Below are 14919 nucleotides of genomic sequence, written 5' to 3' on the forward strand. Positions count from 1 at the left end.
AAAAAAAAAAAAAATCATTCCATAAATGGTCCCATGGGACCATGTGGCACAGCATTGATTTTATTGAACACTTTAAAAGCTTTATAATCCAACAACCACATCTGGAACGCAGCATTCCACTTGATGAGTTAGTGGATGGGGGATGGATACTGAGTTTATTTCCTTTTAATGCAAAATTTAAAAAAATACTCTCATCAGAACAACAAAATCCTCGGATTACAATTTCATAACTAACATTGTTTCAAATGAAATTATTTAAAAGTCCCAGAACAACCCCTTGACTGCTTTTAGCATTAAAATTTGGAAATCAACCACACCATAAAGCATATCTAGTGACATACTACATTCCAGGTTGAAAGAAATATGTTCTACCTGAGATAATAATACATCCAGACATCCATTACTCAAGCAATGTGTCAGTTAATATGAAATCGAACTAAAGTCAAAGAAACCACATTCAAAATAGTGCAAGAGAAACTGAGCCTTGTTCAAAATACAAAAAAAATATGGCCGCCTGAAAATAGTAATATTATTGTACAGCTCACGCACTGAAATCATGAGAAGAAAAACGAAGAGATCCTTTGCTCTCATAACAGTGGAAAAAAAATTCCACCACTCCCATAATCCCATAAAATCTTTGAAAATGTGGACATTTAAATCCTTCACAATCCCTGGAACCACTCGACGTATGTTTATTTTGAGGAAAGAGAGAGAGGGACTGACGAGTGAAGGGAACTAGATGTAGTGTAGATGTATATTGATAATCCTCATTGAGGCGAGTGACACAGACCACAAACATACGGGTGTATCTCCATCAACAGCACATCACGACAGCCGGGAGCTGGGACCGTTTCCAGGCTATTATAAAATGTATATTAAATATTCCTGGAATCTGATGTACCCATACCACTGGTATCTAATTTAGTCCAATCCAGGTGTCCAGTTCAGCAGCCTTAAATAGAGGCTGTTACTACGGCGATTATTGGCTCATCCTACCTTTGTCAAAGAATTTCTGAATTTGCCCAGCTGCTTGGCACTGCATCGAAATAGTTCAAGATAAATACCTTGCTGAAGATCCATCTTTTCTGGTTGCAGGTCTGTGCTCCTTAAACACTTTGCTTCTTTTTCTGCACAAGTCCAATTGAACTAGCAAGGCTGAGAAATGGTGTAGTGAGAGCTGCTGAGAGTCCAACAGGTAGTTTTGAGGGAAAATGACAGTCAAAGCAGCAGGATGGTTTGGTGGCCATAGACCATCAGACGACAACTAGTGGAGAAGCTAGTGGTCTGTCTGCTTAGGGGACAGAGACCTCGGTTTATGGCCTATAAGAGGTGCTTCAAATCCTTTGAGGGTGCACCTATACCCTCGAGCAAAGCACTTTACCAGCTTGCTCCACCAAGCACTGTTTTCCACATGAACAGTTATGACAACTGAATGAGCTGTAAAAGAATGCAATCCATAGCAAATTCAAATTTTAAATATGTATTGTAAAAAAAAAAACACAATATGTGACCTGGAAACCTCCTTGTTAGCTGCTTGAACAACCTTGCTGCCAGATGTTGTTTTCACAACCACTGTGCTTTGTTTTTAGATGTCACTCACAGCCTGTCTAACCTGTTCAACAGGGTGCTGGGGTCCTCCCACACCAAACTCATATTCGGTACCTGCAAAGGAATTAAAAACACACGCTGGATAGCAGATTCTTTCTACTGCAAAGCAATGAGGGAAGGCGGGTAGAGAAAAATGAACATTTTAAAACACTCCTCCTCAATGGACATACTCTGCTTTTACACCGTATGCTGGTGACTTGTGCAATACATACAAGAACAGTGGGGTCCTGCCGTTCATGCTGTGCTTTGAAGTCCAGAGTTCCTGGCATCACAACTGTTCCTGCATACCCTTTGTGGGCAGATTCTCTGGAGCTCTGGAACTTCCTGCAAAGCTCTATGGGACACAAAAACAGGCGTGGGGGGTGAGAGCAGGGGTTTTACTTAAGAGCTTTTCAATAATGCATGGAAGTGCAGGGTGGGGTGGAGAACGGCACATCCAAAGTGGTCCTGGAAGCTTCCGGCTAAATAAAACAACGGTTTCACCCACTGGTGATGGCAGACGCGAGCTTTTCACTCCACCAAAAACTGTGCGTGTATAAATAAAAGACACATCCAAGAAATACCGGGCAACATTGGCCAAATAACATGCATATATTTATCCGTATAAATTAAAATGTGCAATAAAATATTTCTATTGGCTTAAGTTGAGAACAAAACAGAGAAAACTTACAGATAGATTGATGTATTGATGGTGTCATAAAATTTAGGGAAGACATTAATATCTGAGTGTATGCTCACTGGCCCATTGCTCTAATGGAGAACCCCTCCAAAATGCCAGGTAAGAAGAAAATAATAGGTAGCTGAAGTAATGTACTTAAAAGGATGAAACTGTAACAGTGCAAGCTGCGGAAAATAGAAATCACATACAGATCACATATTGAGTATTCATGCTTTTATTCCTAACCATAATTTCCTCCTTCATACATTTGAGGATGGTATTTTCAGATACAATGTAGAGCACAGAGGTAATTCACCTGGTTAACACTTTTGTGAGTGCTTGGATTTTATTGAAACGAGACAACTTACCAGTAAGTGGATCTCAGTTGACTTTATTGATTTAGTAATAGATTAATAGCATTCCGTGTATCAGTAAAGAACTCTGTCCGACTATGTTTCACAGCTTAGAACTTTGAGTTCTTCATTACACAGCCCTAGGGTATGCTTGGTGATGTGGAGGATCAATGGTCATTACATGGACAACATACACAGAACATTAGTGAACCACTGATCGCTGATGGCTCCAAGTGAGAAGCTGATAGCTCACCGTACAGCCCTGGCCTCATTGGATTATGGCGCACCAATACAGCTTGTGCCTGCATATTCTCCCAATGTACCACTCTGGGGTGTATTGAATGTTATATATTGCAAATGTGACAATAAGAGTAGCTGTCCCTACAATCGATTTACTCGTGGGGTCAGAGCTTATCATGCATTTAGAGCCTTTAGGCCTTGATCAAAGCCATCAGTCATATATATCACCCAATTTTATCTCTTCATTATGAATTATCAAAAAGAAAATAGATTCATCTTTACAAACAACCTTCAGGTGTTTAAGGTACTTTCATTACATCTGTTGAACAATAAGACAACCAAATAATTCAGTTTCATTCCAGCATTATGAATAACCTTTTTTCCAATATAGGGCTGCAGGAATCTGCAAATGTATGATGTGAGGCAGGGTACACCCTGGATGGAACACTATTCCACAGCAGGGCAATCACACACCCTCATTCACACACACAAAGGGTAATTTAGAGTCACCAACTCACCTGAAACACATCCTTGAACTCTGGGAGGAAACCCACGTAAACACAGCGTAAACATGCAAACGCCACACAGAACTGGGTTTGAACTCATGTCTGAACCCACAGGCCTGGAGCTGTCAGCCACCAGTACTACCCACAGCTCCACTGCTCCTCTCAGTTCAAAGTTTTGGTAGGAAATTTCATATATAGTAGCAAAAGTGTGCTTTCTACACTTGGAAATGAAAAATAACCATAGTGATAAACTCATTGGAAAACATGTATTTGCAATAGATCATAATTCATCTTTTTTACTTCTACATCCCACACACACACACACATTTTCAGAACCGCTTGTCCCATACGGGGTCACGGGGAACCGGAGCCTAACCCGGTAACTCAGGGCGTAAGGCCGGCGGGGGAGGGGACACACCCAGGACGGGATGCCAGTCCGTTGCAAGGCACCCCAAGCAGGACTTGAACCCCAGACCCACCGGCCAGCAGGACTGTGGTGCAACCCACTGCGCCACCGCACCCCCTTCTACATCCCAGTTTAACTAAACTAAACATGAATGAAAAGTGACTATTATCCTGAAGACTGTCTTCTCTTCTGTGCAGGCTGACCAGGTGAGACACTGAGGGCCACTGACTTGCCCCACTGCAGAAAGAAAAACAGGGTACAACGGGGAGCACAGTTTGACACAGACCGTTACTTGTTTTCATTAGCCAGCTGGGTTACAGTATAAAGAAGAGAAAGTTTCAGTAGAACCCTGCTCTTCTGCAAAGGAGATAAAGGGCTCTGGGATATCCAGCACCTCATAAGGGACATTAGGAGACCTGATGGTTTTATGTATCGACACTTCATCTTCTCACACTGCATGGTGCTGACAGAGCTCAAACTGCACCAACTAAGGCCTTGGAGCTCATATCCAGATTCACTTTGACAGAATCTCAAAATGAATATCAGATACAAAACTTGGCTGTGTCTTTCAAAGTCCATGGACATTCCCTCCATACTAACTGTTGGGAGTTTGGTCTGAAAATGGCACTGTGTGTCTGCAAAATCAAACCTGATATGTAAGTGACATAAATGGCAATATATTAGTGAAAGTGCCTTGGTTTGTCAACTTCAACAACACTTGTTGAAGATAAGAGAAAAAATAAACTAGTTGTGTAAGACTTATGTCATTCTCTAATGGACTGTGTATTTGTTGAGATTAGCATCATAGTGTACTGTAAATGGTTATGAGCTCTGGGGTGAACAAGTATGATGGTATATTTCAGCCGCTTAAGAGATGCTTTTAACATTATTAATGACAAGATCATGACCTCATGGAGGCACTAACGACTATTACAGACTGACACAAAACATTTTATGTCCTGTTACCCACAGTCACTCTTAACGGTTTTCCTTGCTTCTGATGAGAAGCAGGATGGGATTGCATAATGGTTCTATCCAGAGGGACATTGCAAAGGAAATCTGCTCAGTTGCTCATGGTTACACAGAAATTGCGGTGCATATAAATTCCAAGTTCTTATTCATTCCAACCTCAATAACTGTAAATCTAACCAGAAACAGAGTCTAATGCTTTATGTAAACCACAGAACTAGGTGTAGCTGGACTCCACAAAGAAAACACCACCAGAGCAAGAAAACCCAGCAAGATGCAATGACAGTGCTAAAATACTGTAAAAATGAACTTGGAATAGAGTGGACTGGAATTGATATGCACAAGACAGTCCTCAGATACAACTTCGAAGAAATAAATAATATGCTATTTGCTCATCTGTGTCTTTCTCTCTCCTCCATCTGTTCACCCTCTCTCCCACCTCCGTCCAAGCTCTCTCTTTCTTCCATCTGCTATCCCCCTTCTTCCATTCATTCGCTTTCCTTTCCAGTGGACCACGATCCCACTGTCCCTCCCCTTTTCAAACCAATGGGAACCAAGCCTCTGGTAAATCTGTGTGCATCTCTTCACACATTTTTCTTTAACATTTCATTACTGGCCATTCCTAGTAACACATCATTCTGCTTATTTTATAGGCTTGTTAATTTATATCTTCTATGTTTCCTGCATGTACAGAGCATAAAGATACTATTGTACAACAGGATCTGGATTACGGTTGTAGTAAAACTCAGACTCTGAATCTGTTAAATAATATACAGGTAAGACCTATTTGATATAAACTAAATCTCTCCATTATTGTCATGGAGACTATATGATTAGTGGCCTTTTAAGAGCCTCCCATTAAAAGAAGAAAGACAAACTATTTGTCATGTTCTTCTGCACACAAACACAAAATTCTGGGGAGAATATTCTCATTCACCTGCTTTGCACTGAAATACACCTGCAAGTGGAAATGGTCTTTTAACAATTCAAAGGAAAATGTGTGTTAATGGGGAAAATGGGAATTGAGAAACAAATTATCAGAACCTTAATTTCACTCCAGTCAAACAGTGATTTCACTATCAGCCAAATAACCTCTGAGGAAGGGGTATATTCAGATGAAATGGCCTTGGTGGATCTCTGAGGCAGAGCAGTTTGGCATTTTGACTCTCCTGGCAAGTGCATGGGGTGGCATCCCACCCACTGAGTGCTTCAAAGTAGGGCACGTTTGAAAAGCCGCATGGGACCATTGTTTTTTTAATGCCTTTAAAAATAACCAGTACTCTACTTTCTGGTTTAACACACACCTACAACACACAACACTGAAAACTACCAATCAATGTGATTTTTTACTTATAAAACAAACAAAATTTGCTTCATTAAGCTCAAGTGCAGTGGCAACTGTTAATATGTACAGCTACATATAAATTAAATATTTGTAACCAAAAGAAAACATGAATGTAATGTATCAAAAGGTAATTTAATGAGGAAATAACATGACAAGAAAAACAGGAACAGAAAGTATGAAGTCAACAAAAAAGTAAATGAGAACTCTTGGTAAAAACCTCTTGAGTGCATTATAATAGACAGGACAGATGGACATACACACGATCACTCACATACATACAAAGTAGATTCGAAATATGAATAATCACTCTTTGGGCTGGAGATCCAACATGATTTCTGCAACACCTATCAGTTTGGTCTCCTCCAGGGCCTTGACAAGCCGACTCAGCCGAGCGTTCCTGCCCTCAGCTTGGATGAAACGGCTCAGCAGCTGATAGGCCTGTTCGTACAGACCCTCCCGCTCGTACTCGAACGCCAGGTTGTCAATGGCAGGCCCCTTCAGTGCACGGCACGTCTTCTGCAGAGCACGGCCTACCTTTTTCCAGTCCCGTCCGATGCTGGTAGCAAAGCGCTGATGATCAGCCGGTGTTAACTGGCGGTCATCTGAAAGCATGCCACATGCTCTTACGAGTAGCCCACAAACACTGGCCTTTAAAAAATGCCCTTTAGTAGTAATTTAAAAATATGAAGTTCTGTATTACACATAAAACCATAGTCTTTACAGAAGCCAGAAAGGAAAAGCAAAAATAAACCACATAACGCACACAAAGGTAGCCAGGGGCATCAGGACTTAATGTAACAGAACAAGAGAAACAAAACTCCTGATAAAATCATGATGTGTTAATACAGTTTAAATATTTATATTTGGTCCTCACTTTAAAATGACCATGATTAATTTGTACACCTTACCAAACAACTTTTTCTGAAACAGGAAGCAGTTACTAGGCACGATGGGCGTTTCCTTCCTGGTTGGTTGACTGTTGCAAGGATCCAGCCTGGATGGTTGACTGTTGCAGGGATCACACAGAGTCAAATTTTGAAGTTGCCGTTCCAGCTGGGTCACTTCATCATCCCGCAGGCGGACAGGCTAGAAGTAAACAAATTGCATCATTTCATGTGTCAATACAAATTACAAATTAAACAATCACATAACATCACCCTTCCAGCATGTCACAACACCATTAAATACAATTACAAGGCCCAATAAATATACAGAGTGCACAGAAAACCTTGTTATGCATGCCCTCAGAAGGTAAGGGGCAAAAATACAATCCCAGATGCCACCACAACATGCAGTGGGCATCCAGTAGGCAACAATAGCTCTGGTCCCAAGTCCTGGTCCCAGAGGGCCACCTTGTGGGCAGGTATTCCAGTTCTTTAAACAATTCAGACTAAGAGAAGGCTAAACTAGGTTAAATTAAGGAAACAATTAGCCCAGTGTAGCACTGGTACAGTGAAATTCTGCAAATTAACAGGCCCTTCATGACTGGATTAGGTACCTAGTACACAAGTGTTCCCAGTGCTTTTGCTGTGTGTTGCCTAGCAACAACATCTTAGCAACACAAATATTTAAAGCAAGGAGTCAATGACAGAGTGTGTAGGCTTTCTGATAAATCACATTCTGATAAGAGTTGTCCAAATATATCTTTGGAACAGGAATTAATATCCTCAGTACATCAAGGAAATTTGAAACTGGACACAGGAAAGTACAGTAATGTGTATACTAAATTATTTCCCTAATTTAGCCATCTCACCATGCTACAGTTGGTAGCAGTTTTAAACTTAACTAAACCTGAATATACATTGGCCTGCTAAGAGCAGAGAACCCTGTCCTACAATAAGATGGGAACAATGTTTCAGCAACTACTCGGAGAAATGAAAAAGAATCAACACAGAGAATACGTTGCTCTTTGCAAAGCTTTAAACTGCAGCAAGCGCAACCATTCAACTCATCAGCAGACACAAGAGTATGCTTCCACAAGGGGCCCTCACCTTCTGGCTACCCTACTGAAAACATGGTGATAACAGCTACTAGACATGCCCAGTTTGTCACTGTGGAATGCTTGTTTAGTGTCAGACCTGTCAACCCTTACCTGTAAGGAGTGGATGTGATCTAGGCAGAGCTCCTGGTTAGTCAGGCACTGATCCAACACCTCAGTGCCAGCCTTAAGCTGAGTGTCTACTGTGAAGTCCTCTGAGCCTGAGAGGACCCGGAGAGCGTGCTGTGTGAAGAATTGGCTGACAGCACCAGCAGCGTAGCTCTCCAGGAACCTTCGGCACACATCACAGTCCACAAACTTAATCTCCACACCCAGATAGGGGTCAGCGTCATGCAGCTTGAGGATCTCGTAGCCCTGCAGGCCACCTGCTGTGTCTGTAGGATGGGGAGAGGCAACAAAGGAAACTACATTGGCAGGACATTGGTGGGAAGTGGAACACCTTCTGGTTAAACCAGACAGAGTCAGATTTAAGGGGATGAAGAAGAAGAAAAAAAAAACCTTTTCAGATTTAAAGTTTTCTTACAGCACCATTCTCTCTCTTCTTGTGAATACAGGAAGTAATAATGAAGTCAAGGATACACAATAAACCCAACATTAAAAAAAATTTATTGGGTGTGGCTTTTGTCTGTCTTGCGTTTTCAGTTCTTGGACACAATGTGATGTGTATGCTTTAAGAAGACGCTTCCATGGTTCCTCGCCATCACTGGACCCAGTTCCCCACAACGGCATGACCATGGCAGTAATTTTCAAAGTACAGTTCTTTAATCCAATATGGTCAAAATAGTGCTGACCTATTTTAGTTTAAAATAAACTTATTAAAACTTAACTACTTGTAAAGTCAGGTCTGACTGATATTCTCAGACACAAAAACTACTTTTTAAAGCGAACAGTTTAGGTGGCATGAGAAAACCGAAACATCTCTTCACCGTTCCATTCCAAAGATCCAAGATGATGATGATGCAGGATGCAAATCATTGGTGTCAGTGTGATTTTGACCTACAAACTCACATCAATTCATTCTGTACATTACACTCAATGGTAGTTATCATGCCCGACTCCCACGGCATTGCTCAAATGATTGCCAGCCCAAGAGTACCGAACAGTGCACTGTTGTATGAGTATTTGCCAATTTTCATAACATTTGGTGATTTAAAGTAAAGGACAATATTCCAGGGTTTCCACAGTACGGAACAACAGAGTTTAACATGAAGTACAACTTGAAATGAACTGTCCACTATGAAATTAAATGAAAGTGAATAAATTCTTATTTCTGAATTACATATACCACAAACAAAGTAAAAAGTCTGGGGCAGCACCAAAGTGGTTACAGCTACAACCTTGCACTTTGAAGGATCCAGGTTAAAATTCAATCTCCTGAGCATGATATTCATCCTGAATTCCTCCAGTAGATTCCTCCATTCAACTACACAGAAGCCTCAATAATTCTACTGTTAGCCCCTCAAATCTGAAAACGGAGATTGCAGTTGCTCTCGGCACCCACCTGACAACGTCAGCTTGATGACTTTGAAAAGGCCAAACTTCTTTTGCGGATCCTTGTAGACAGCAGGCAAGCTGACCTTAGGAGAGGTAGACTCCAGGAAGAGGAAAACACACCCAGTCCAGACATCACCCAAACCTTTTGTGGTCATTTTCTGAAACATGATTAAAGAAGGACAAAAGAACACAAATGATCAAGATTATTATCTGTCACTCAGCTGACAGCTTTGTCCAAATGACTTGCAATGTTTGGGTTGTAAAAGAAGGTACTCACAACTATGTACCCATTTATACAACGGGATATCAGTTCAAAGTAAGCAATTTGAGTAGGGTATTAAAGCAGGACGGGGACTCAAACCCATGTCTTTCAGCCTTACAAGACAACAGGTACAACCACCACATGATCTGCTGCCCCATGCCATATTCTAAGTGGATTACTTTGTAGTCTGTTGCATAAACAAGATATTTTAAAGAACTTCAAAGCTCTTCTATCTATGTTCAGGACATACATATACACACTGTACATACCCCTCCCTCCCACCTCTTTTCACATGAAATTCCCAGGTACCTTTTCGTCAATTATTTCCATTGCGTGAGCATCCCTGTCAGGTGACTCCTCTTGGTCCAGATGTCTTTACAGCTGCATGACCCAGAGCTGGAACACAAGATTCAGCATTGAGGAGGCCATGATAATTCAGCTCACAAGACGTGCCGGCGTTAAGGGAGAACACATCTAGTCTTATTATTTACAATATCAATCTCTTTAAACTCTCTTATTAAATCACTACCATCATATCATCCCAGCCGATCCTTTTCGTTTTCTGACATGAGCTGCTAGGTGCCCCCGGGTGTAACTATACACACACAGCGCTTCCTTATAGAAAATGAAAGCATTTTTTGAGCAAACTCAGCTGAGCGTCTCCATCATGCCGCGCGCCACTTGCTCCAGCATCACCAAGCAAGAGGCGGCGACACGACGAGTGTGTGAAGCACCTGCCCAACACGTCGTTTCTGCGGACCTACTGTCTGTACTATAGACTACTCTACTCTAGTCTAGTATCTACTCTAGTCTGTCTATCTATCTATCTATCTATCTGGGTCACACTTCAGCACAGGAAACCAAGACACGGACGGAGGAGCAATGGCCGCTCTCTAACTGTCTGAGGAACCTCCTCGTGTTTCAGACATCTTCGCACACTCGGGGCTCTCCTGAACTCTCGTGAATTATAAATCACATGACGAAATTCTTGCCGAGCGAGGGGGAAAAAAAAAGAACGCTTTCTAATTCTTTTGGTATGACCCGGTCAGTTTCGTTGTAAGAGAAAACAACTCAGTGCTGACCCAAAGTGGATGACGCGGCGCCCATTTTTCCTCACTCAGTGAGCGATTTGGCGGTATTTTTTAGCGCTCGCGTCACGAGGCACGAGTTTCGGCGCTGACTGTCAGAGAGTAGCGGGGCTACGGTGCTTCTGCCGCCCGCGCCCGCCTGTCAGTCTCTCTCGTCCCGCTCTCGCTCTCGCTCTCTCGCTAGTCTGAGAGACAAGCTGTCGCCGCGGCAAATTCCTCCGAACACACTAAAAAACTGAGACGTGACACGTTCGCTGTTCCGTGTCGACGAGGGCCACGTTATTTACATTGGTCAAAAAAACTACTTACCATGCAAATCAACGTGTAAATCAGCCACATCCAACTTATTTTCGAACAAAACACTCGGTTACACTTTCGGAGTGATCCGATTGGACAAAAGCAACTCGGCCTTGCCGAACGCCATTGGCGCAAAGACTCTGTTCTTGTTTACTATTGGCTGGGGCCTCCTATAGCGTCACACATCATGACGTAGAAGGAAAAACTTGCAGTGGGAAAGACGTCTCTCCTTTTGACGTTCCAGTGCTCTAGTACATTTATTGTATCGGTAACGGGAGTGACTAGTATGGGACCGATTGGACATCTTTGTACTAAGGTGCAACAAAATACAGCTTGCTTTCTTACGTAACAGCAGTAACGGTTTAAAGTATTTTGCTACTTGTACTAGTGAGTGTAAGTAATTAAAGTATGGAGTTCCCGGAAGAGGTATTAGCGCACATTTTTTCCTACCTGTCGCTGTGGGACAGATACAGCTCCTCTCTGGTCTGTAGGGCATGGGCCGAAACAATGACACACCCTTCTGTGTGGTACTACACCGAAGTGAGGTTAGTGACCTGGACACAGCGAACGCAGCCATTTGTCACATGTGAAAATATGCATGAATTTAGCAAATTAACTCTCTCTGTCTCTTAAGAAACGGCCATGTCATCATGTGAACATGATCTCTTTAACAGTTTTGGTTACATTTTTCAACAATAATATCTTCCTTGTGTACATACAGCGTGTACAGTAACAGGCTTATATGTGTGATGTGTAAAGTAACTTTTTTATTTTATACATGATTTGGTTGCAAAATACGTAGTTTCACGCGCTGCCCTTTGTGCTCAGGCAAACGTGTGATGTCACTGGCAGTATCAGGTGCGGCTCCTAACAATACCTGATAAGTTTCCGTGCCGCTGTAAAAGTTAGAATGTTAACGGACGTAAGTGAAAAACGCACAGGGGTGCGTTTCTCAAGAATTATTCCTGGTTTTGGGACAGATGCGAGTCTGGAGCGGAAAACTGTGGCCTCCAGCGTTTCTGCCAGTTGCTGAACATGGTCAAGCACCTCAAAATCATTGTGTGTCAGCTGAAGGAGGTGGCGAGCCGCGACATGGCTGTTCGAGTGCTGAACCTAGCTGCTGACGGAGACAACCGCCTGAGGAAGCTCTGCATCTCCTGCACGGGGGACTTCCCTCTCTTCTATTCCGGCGAGGACATCTTGAGGAGCATCGAGGCCGTGCTGCTGAACGAGACCAGTGGTCTGTCGCTCCGGGAGGTGGACTTCAGGGAGATGCCTTTTACGCTCAGCGATCAGCTGATCAGAAATGTGGCCCATCGGAGTCCAGAATTGCGGAAGCTCTACATTAATAACCAGACCCTGGTCTGCAATGTGGCCTCTGACACAATTCAGGAGGTGCTGGCATCCTGTCCGCAGCTCAGCGTCCTGGGGGTGTTCTACGCCAGCCTGTCAGAGAAAGTTCTTAGTGAACTCCTCTCACCTCAAAGAGCCCCGTTCCAGTTGCTGGAGTTGTTCTGCGAGCGCTCCGACAAGTACGTGCCATGCATCTCCAACGAGTTCTGGGGGGGCCTGCGGAAGAGGCACCCATCCCTTGCTGTCAACATCATCCTCAACCACACCCTGCCAGCCAGGAAGTTCCTAAAGATTCTGCAGCCGGACATGCCTGTGCGTGAACTGGAGCTTATCACCTACACGTACCTGGTGGGCGAGATCCAGTTCGTTACCACCAACTACGGACCTTCGCTGGAAAAGCTGGTGCTGCAGACGACCTCTTCTGCAGAGCTGGACTCAGCACTGGTAGACCTAGCTACATGCTGCCCCCGTTTGAGGGAGATCCACTGCTATTGTGTGGTGTCTCTGCCTGTGGTCCAGGCTTTTCTCTCCAGGTGCCCACTCTTGTGGAGGTACACTCTGAAGACCCGAAAGGAACCCCATCCATGGACGTGCACTGTGCTAAAGTGAGGCGGAGGGCAGATAGACTGACTGTAAAGATGGAAAAGTATGGTTTTCCTGGAAAAATCCAGTCTCACAAAAAAACACATAAAATATCATTTGATATAATTCAGCAAAAAAGCCCTGAGATAAAAATATCATAAAGTTTAAAGCAACCATTGTAATTTCTCGCAGAGCTTACTGTACAAGTACAAAGGGAATGTGCAAACATGGCAGCCAGGAAAATAGGCTAATTTCCAATGCATTTAAAAGTTCAGTTACATTTGATAAGCAGAGGGACAACAGCAGCAGACCTGCACTTGCTCATCACCATTAAACTTGCCCAGAGAGGAGGCTTCTAGGTCATAGGCCAGGCCTGAGACTCACCTCATTACTGGGGCTACTGCAACATCACCATAAATGAAAATCAACTATTAACACACTTAAAATTATAAATGGAATGAATCTACACTGGGAAACACATTAAGACTTTTCCTAAAAAATGTCAACTAAATTGCAACTTGCTCTAAAACATCTTCTTGAACATTATGTATGGTTAAAAAGATGAAAGAATATCTGATCCAGTAAATTTTTACATCCCAGTAGGAAGGAAAGAGGGCACTCACAGTGAAAATAGTCTGAAACAGGACCTTCTGTGTCAGAATGCGTTCATTCACATTAAAAGAATAAAAGTGTGCCTCAGATGTTTTTAAAAAAATCAAAAAATTTAAAACTTGATTAGTCTTTTTATTGTAATAAAACTGTTAAACGTATGAACAACTTTTAACTTCGTGTGTCACGCATACAAGAAATGTAATAATGCAACTTCATAAGCAGAATTTCCACTGATTGCACTGAGGTTATTGCAGTTTCACTCGTTCACAAATGCATTTTATTACTCATAATTTGAGCAGCTGTACCTTGGAAGCTGATGATTACCAAGGGCAATAAACGTGTGGTTTTGAAATTTCTTTAAAGAAAACATAGGGATGGTGTTGGAATGACTTGACTTTTCAAGGGAATAAAAAGGAGTGCTCACAAGTACAACTTGCGGTGGCTTTGTCTTTTATCCTGAGGTTGTTCAGGTGAGAGCAGACCCCAAAGAATCTTCTTCCTTCAAGACAGGCATATGGACCAGCTAACTCGAACCCTGATTTCTCCAAAATACGAGAGGCCTAATAGAAAATGCTGTTGCTCAACACTCCTTGGAGTTTATCCTGAATTCCATTTGCAGTAGACAGTTATACTACTGTTGTTATTTTCCTTCAATTGTATATGAATTATATGGCTGGTATGGATTTATTTTACTTCTCTTATTTGACATATTGATTATTTTAACTTGATTCTAGTTGTGAATTTTTAATTTTATGGAATGCTTTTAGAGATTCCTAGATTTCTGACATTATATACTGTATCTCTGTATTCATGGTTTGCTTGCACAAGAATAGCTGCTTAGGTAAAAAGAAGACCAGAATAAAACACTTGGAATATGAAAGTCATTATTCTGTAATCGTTGTTGTTTTTTAATCATTCACCATGAAAAAAATAAACATTGTTTAAGATCATTTAGAAAGTGCGTACTTGTTCAGCCAAAAAAAAAAAAAAAAATTAAAGTGGGTGGATGATTCAAATTGTGTGACCAAACAAAACTATTCTCACACTGCTGAGCAACGGAGTACTTTGGCCAGAATAATCACTTCCCCACAATGCCCATGCCTAACTGTAAAGAAAACGGGGTCAACGACTCACAACGAGCAAAACC

At 42.2% G+C, this 14919-nt stretch overlaps 2 protein-coding genes across 3 annotated transcripts; one reads left to right on the forward strand and one right to left on the reverse strand.

Annotated features, from left to right (window-relative positions):
* Positions 1–5978: 5978 nt before the first annotated feature.
* tradd (tnfrsf1a-associated via death domain) lies at positions 5979–11316 on the reverse strand. Its single transcript, XM_018726614.1, has 6 exons — positions 11238–11316; positions 10150–10236; positions 9586–9736; positions 8178–8458; positions 6994–7171; positions 5979–6687 (listed from the first exon to the last, which is right to left on the reverse strand). The coding sequence occupies exons 2-6, from the start codon at positions 10168–10170 to the stop codon at positions 6389–6391; spliced, it is 930 nt and encodes a 309-aa protein (XP_018582130.1). The 5' UTR covers positions 10171–10236; positions 11238–11316; the 3' UTR covers positions 5979–6388.
* A 74-nt stretch (positions 11317–11390) lies between these two features.
* Positions 11391–14442, forward strand: fbxl8 (F-box and leucine-rich repeat protein 8). 2 transcript variants are annotated; one of them, XM_018726619.2, is made up of 2 exons: positions 11391–11770; positions 12206–14442. In XM_018726619.2, the coding sequence occupies exons 1-2, from the start codon at positions 11634–11636 to the stop codon at positions 13185–13187; spliced, it is 1119 nt and encodes a 372-aa protein (XP_018582135.1). In that variant the 5' UTR covers positions 11391–11633; the 3' UTR covers positions 13188–14442. The 2 variants fall into 2 exon arrangements, with proteins under 2 accessions (XP_018582135.1, XP_018582136.1); XM_018726620.2 differs by having other exon boundaries at positions 11629–11770; positions 12294–14442.
* Positions 14443–14919: the final 477 nt, after the last annotated feature.

The sequence above is a fragment of the Scleropages formosus genome, chromosome 7 (assembly GCF_900964775.1).
Source record: "Scleropages formosus chromosome 7, fSclFor1.1, whole genome shotgun sequence".
NCBI lineage: Eukaryota > Metazoa > Chordata > Actinopteri > Osteoglossiformes > Osteoglossidae > Scleropages > Scleropages formosus.